The sequence below is a fragment of the Chanos chanos genome, chromosome 12 (assembly GCF_902362185.1).
Source record: "Chanos chanos chromosome 12, fChaCha1.1, whole genome shotgun sequence".
NCBI classification, from domain to species: domain Eukaryota; kingdom Metazoa; phylum Chordata; class Actinopteri; order Gonorynchiformes; family Chanidae; genus Chanos; species Chanos chanos.
In genome coordinates, this window is record NC_044506.1 from 3,202,501 (window position 1) to 3,207,673 (window position 5,173).

A 5,173-nucleotide genomic window follows, 5' to 3' on the forward strand; every position below is an offset into this window, starting at 1 on the left:
TTTTATTGGACTGTACTGCTGTTCTGAGGCTGTAGTAATAATCAGGTGTATCTGTTGTCTGGTGCTGATTAATATCATTAAATTAAGCTGCACATACATTCAGGCTACTGCTGACTCCATGGACTTGCTTTTGTTATTTTTTATTATTAAGTTATTTTCATTATTAAATATCACATTTCCAAAAACACACTTTCTTCAAACCTTGAAATTTTCACACACACAGTCATAATTATGATAATTCTGTGATTTATTAAACTGATAAATGAAACGAAATGATATGATTAAGTTCAAGCGTCTATGAATGTAATACAGGTCTAAATAAAGTATGACATCAAAAAGTAGACTTTTTCATCAATAGCGTCAACCTCTCTGAATGCTGTAGCAAAGCCTGAACTTTCAATTTTTCAACTCTCCCTCTTTGTCTGTGTGTGTGTGTGTGTGTGTGTGTGTGTGTGTGTGTGTGTGTGTGTGTCTGCGTGTGTGTCTGCGTGTGTGTCTGCGTGTGTGTGTGGCTCTTTGTGTGGCTCTTTATGTGTGTCTTTGTGTGTATCTTTGAGATACTCATGAACATACAGGTCCCAGTTCAGTAACAAGCACAGCTATTGGCTACATAGTCCAGTCAGTGGGAACACACAGTTTAAATAGAGAGAACATAAACAGCCCGAGACCGGACTGAAGACTAACAGATAAGAGATACTTAACTGATAAATGCCAAAGGGGGATTAAGAGCAGTGGAGTGAGTTCTTTCCTCTAAGGCTGAAAACATTCAAATTCAGACAGTATTAAAAACACTCCTCTCACGGTTTCTCGTCTCACTTTTTGCTGCAGACAGTGTGTTAAGGACCTTTCCACGTGAAAGAGAAACCTGCCTCAGATGTTTTAAACAATGCAGCGCTTTGCAGTGGAGGTTGAGGATGGAGCTGTAAAGTGCAGGAAGATGAAAAGGTCCAGCATGGTCTCTACAGGCCTGTCCACAGCTGACAGAAGAGAAGGTGGCCCGAGAGAAGAAGGAGAGACACGTTGGTTCGTGACGAGGCAGAAGTCGCCTTGTTGTTGTCTACAGAGAAGCGTGCAGACACACACACACAAAAATGACACTCGGGACCATGATGCAATCAGCCAAATTTCCAGGGGACTCCAGAGCTCAGCACTGAACAATCCGTGTCATCTTTTGTTATAAAATCAGCACTTTTCACAAAATGGGATTATTTTACCAATGAACTCCAAAAATGCTTTTAAAATTTGTGCAGCAACACTGCAACATCTTATACAGTTTTTCAAAGAATGTATATCTATCTATCTATCTATTGCTCTCTCTATCTATCTATCTACTGTATAAGCATAAACATGTATTTTAATGATATTCACTCACCCATCTGCTGTTTTTCAGAGAGATTTGTTTCCTTCACTGTGCTCTCAATGGTTTCTGGGAAAAGAGAAGAGGTGGAGCAGTTGGTATAAGTAACATCACAGTCATGGGTGATTGGCCAATAAAATTCCTCAGCCACTCTAAGACTCATGATTAACACTCCAACCACCAGATGACAAATGACACGTAGCTTTATCCTGTAACAGTGAATCACCCTTGGTCAAACAAAACAAACTTTTAACAAAGAGAAAGAAAAACCAAGTCAGGGACCTCATGACGCTGGCTTAGCGCCCACAGCTGTCCTGAGAGAAACTAGTCACATATTCACACTGTCCCATCAGTGAGCAGATTGTCATTGTCTTACCTGTCACTGAAATTGTCACGGTGCTGAGAGCCAGGCCTTGACTGTCCAGGACCTTATAGATACCAGCATCACTCTTCCCAACCTGCTCCATCACCACCCTCATCCCTCTCCTCCTCATCTCCCCACTCACGGGTCCCTTACTGTCTCTGTTCCACACAACCTTCCACTCAGAGTTGTCCCCTCCCTGGAAGACCACAGTTGTAGCCTGTTGGGTGTGGAGGTCTAGTTCCAGCTTCTCTCCAATTTTCACAGTCTTGGTATCCTTGTGGTCTGTATGAGAAAGAGTGGATAAAGGCATGTTATATTTGAGTTAAAAGCCAGGCAGACTGTACTGGAACACTTGCGAGAATTTATGGAGAGTAGATGGTTGATTTTTTTTTATTATTATTATTCTTTATGGGATAAAATATAGATGGCTTGCAAGGGTCGATCGGCAGTATAAAAAAGGTCACTTTTCTACTCAAAACGCACGTGACTTGGAATTCAGGCTACGACTGTGACTTACACCCGCGCGGATGGATAAGGTCTCTTACCAAAGACAGAGAGTTGGACGCTCTGAATGAAGCGTCGCGTCTTGATGCTCGATTGCCCGACAACCAGGTAACTTTCGTACCTGCCTGCGTCCGAGAACCTTATATCTTGCAGTAAGAGGGAACAGTTTCCGCTGTCCAACATTTCCTCGGGCACATCTGCCCTCCCCTCGTACCCGCCGCCTTCAAAGTGCTCGCGTCCCATTCGCTCAAACACGGTCTCTGAGAGAGTCTGCCACTGGATGTACGGTTTATGGCCGGGAGACGGCTGCTCCATCCGCCACGTCCACTTGCACGGGAGAACGACTTTCAGACCCACTGCTGACACCATTATAACCTCACAGACCACAGAAGAGAAGCCTGCAAAAGATGGAATGAACTCAGACTTCAACATCCAAATGAATCATTATTACTATTCTTTTTCTTATTCTTCTTCCTCTTCTTCTTAATGATGATGATAATAATAATAATAATAAAGCAACAACAACAACAACAACAATAATAATAATAATAATAATAATAATAATAATGATGTTTTTGTTGCATACTCACCAAAACAAATGATAAGCCCCACAAGACAAGGGCTGCAACTCCTACAAAAAAAAAAACCCAGAAGTTTTGTAACAATGGAAAGAACAAAATTTTCCGTACAATACCGATAAAGTGCGTAAGTCAGTAGTTAATCAGTGATCAAAATTTCCCGTACACTACCAATATAGAGCAAGGAAAAAAGCAATCACACGCAGTTTTTTTTTTTACACTATGATTTTCACGCAATTTTCAAAAGCTGATTTTAGTTTAATTCAAGTTTATTGTCAGTAATGGTGACCGTCAACTGTACAATGAAACCGCCTACTTGGGACAAACGACATACTGTGTAGACAGAAACAGCAGGTCTTGCACACGGGCCTGCGCGGAGGTTGTCCAAACTATGTTGTGTAAATAGGTCGTCTATGAAGCCGCTCAGTATCTTGCACAAAGTGAACTGTGTGCCAGCCTCACACGACATCTAGGAGTTAATGGGACGCATGTCAGTACCGTCCAGTTCACTTCGCTTTCAGTTCAGGTGCGAGTTTATTTAGAGCCCAGTATTGTCGTTTACAGTCTCAAAGGGCTTTACATGCCCACAACAAACAAAACAGGACGGCGCCCCCTGACTTAATCCTCATAGTAGGCAAGAAAAAAATGCCCCAAAAACCCAGGTGTAGGAGCAAGTCAGGCCTTCAGACACTATTATTCATGGGTCTCCTGGATGAATAGACGCACGGCCCTTGATTACACACGGTTCCGTTAGTTCCGTTTGTTGAAGGTTTTTGCCGTTTGCAGCAGTGTAAATGACTTGGCTGAATGCAAGGCAACTGACTGGTGTGTTCTCTGTGGTGTACCTGTAGAGGTTAGAGATGGACTGGGAGACAAGCTAGCTCTGCTCAGCCTCTTTGAGGCATGAGGATGCCTTCTTGGGTCGAGATGATGCATTAAGAGAGAACTTTTCGTACATAACCAGGAACGCCAAGCTGATGAAACATGAATCTGATGAGGAAGATGAAGCTGATGATACAGCTTATTAATCTTTCTGTGTTGCTTTTAATAAGTGGCGGTGAAACGACGGATGACATTTCAGCCTGTAGAAAGTAACCGGTTCGGAATCATGCATAACAAATGCAGTGACCATCAACATATCTGCCGTTAAACGTTTAACTTTCGTTGTTAAGTGGGTGTACTCGCAGAACTGAGTAGGTAAGTTGCATTTGCAATCGAAGGTCTACTGTTTAATGTCCTCATGTTCAAACGGGAAAGGTCCGTTTTGATTCTTGCTTTGCTTTCAAATATCTTGCTGATTGAAACAACAGCGAGAACATAACCGCAGCCGTAGTGACACAGTGCAGTTTTGTTAGCGATACTGTTTGACTTTTCACAGAAGCGAAAGGGACGGCCGCGTATCTGGGCGGAGCTTCAATAGAAACGAAAGAGACGCCTGTCTGTGAGGTTCAGTTTAGCAGCGGAGTTAAGTGCGTCGTTCTGTCGAAACGAAACTAAGTTATTGAATTGTGATTTATTGAGCGTTTATGATTTCAAATGCAAATGAAAAACATCTAACGCAACTGGCAAGATGCAACACAACTGATGAAAAATCGCTTTTAGCTCAGTTCGTAAAATTTAGCATTGCTACAAACCACCTTTCAGCGTGCAAGACATGTAGCAGGTTACTAAAACAACTTAACGGTTACATGGAACTAATGTTTAATACTTGCTTACATTTTAGCCTAAGTCTTTCATTTATAGACGTTCTTTCAGTTTAGACGTTTTTTTAACTGCCTCAGGTAATTTTTCCCTAGGCTTATATTAAACTGAGAGCTAATAATAATAAAAATGTGTTTCACGTTAATTCATTACAGATCCGTAGTGTGACATAAACACAAACACACCGTTCTGACGTTTTAAAATTATTTTAGACAGTTTAGCTTTATAATTAGTATTCTGTCATATTAGAAATCGTTTCTTGCTCCTACCATGTACGCTGCATGTTCGGTCAGGCTGGGTAACATTGGTCTCGGCTCTTCTCCGGTCTGCGATAGAGGTGGAGTATGAAACCTTTCCTCAGTTCGCATCAGTAACACTCTCAGCCGAGCCGCTTCTGCGTAAAACGAAACCCAAGCCCAAGAGCTGCCTATGAGAGTTACCATATTTCTCAGACGCTTCCCCACCCGTCATCCAAATACATGCGAACATGCGCAAAACCGCACAAAGTGATTTACATCAAACCCAAACACATATTTGGTTTCCGATGCCTATGTATAGATCATACACCGAAAGCAGCAGTCATCAGTTTACAAAGAAAACTTCAGAGAGACAGAGAAGCAGCTTTGATCTGTGACAGAGACATGGACAAACACATCCCAGTAGTCAAAG

At 42.0% G+C, this 5,173-nt stretch overlaps 2 protein-coding genes across 2 annotated transcripts in view; one reads left to right on the forward strand and one right to left on the reverse strand.

The window, feature by feature from the left end:
* The window catches only part of vps52 (VPS52 subunit of GARP complex), a 15,219-nt gene extending 15,123 nt beyond the window's left edge, over window positions 1–96 (forward strand). The window contains exon 20 of the mRNA XM_030788790.1: window positions 1–96. This exon is cut by the window's left edge and continues 759 nt beyond it. The gene's annotated coding sequence lies outside the window, so the exon portion shown is untranslated.
* Window positions 97–879: 783 nt separating this feature from the next.
* On the reverse strand, window positions 880–4,827 carry igldcp (Ig-like domain-containing protein). The gene is made up of 6 exons (XM_030789282.1): window positions 4,774–4,827; window positions 2,816–2,856; window positions 2,267–2,623; window positions 1,734–2,003; window positions 1,373–1,426; window positions 880–977 (listed from the first exon to the last, which is right to left on the reverse strand). Exons 1-6 carry the CDS (start codon window positions 4,785–4,787, stop codon window positions 880–882), a joined length of 834 nt encoding a protein of 277 aa, XP_030645142.1. The 5' UTR covers window positions 4,788–4,827.
* Between the last annotated feature and the right edge of the window lie 346 nt (window positions 4,828–5,173).

Excerpts from the sequence above, each read along its gene's own strand:
- igldcp (XM_030789282.1), bottom strand. Across the intron at positions 2,004-2,266 it reads CGTCCAACTCTCTGTCTTTG|ACCACAAGGATACCAAGACT; the intron begins GTAAGAGACCTT and ends TTTCTCATACAG. Across the intron at positions 1,427-1,733 it reads CGTGACAATTTCAGTGACAG|AAACCATTGAGAGCACAGTG; the intron begins GTAAGACAATGA and ends CTCTTTTCCCAG.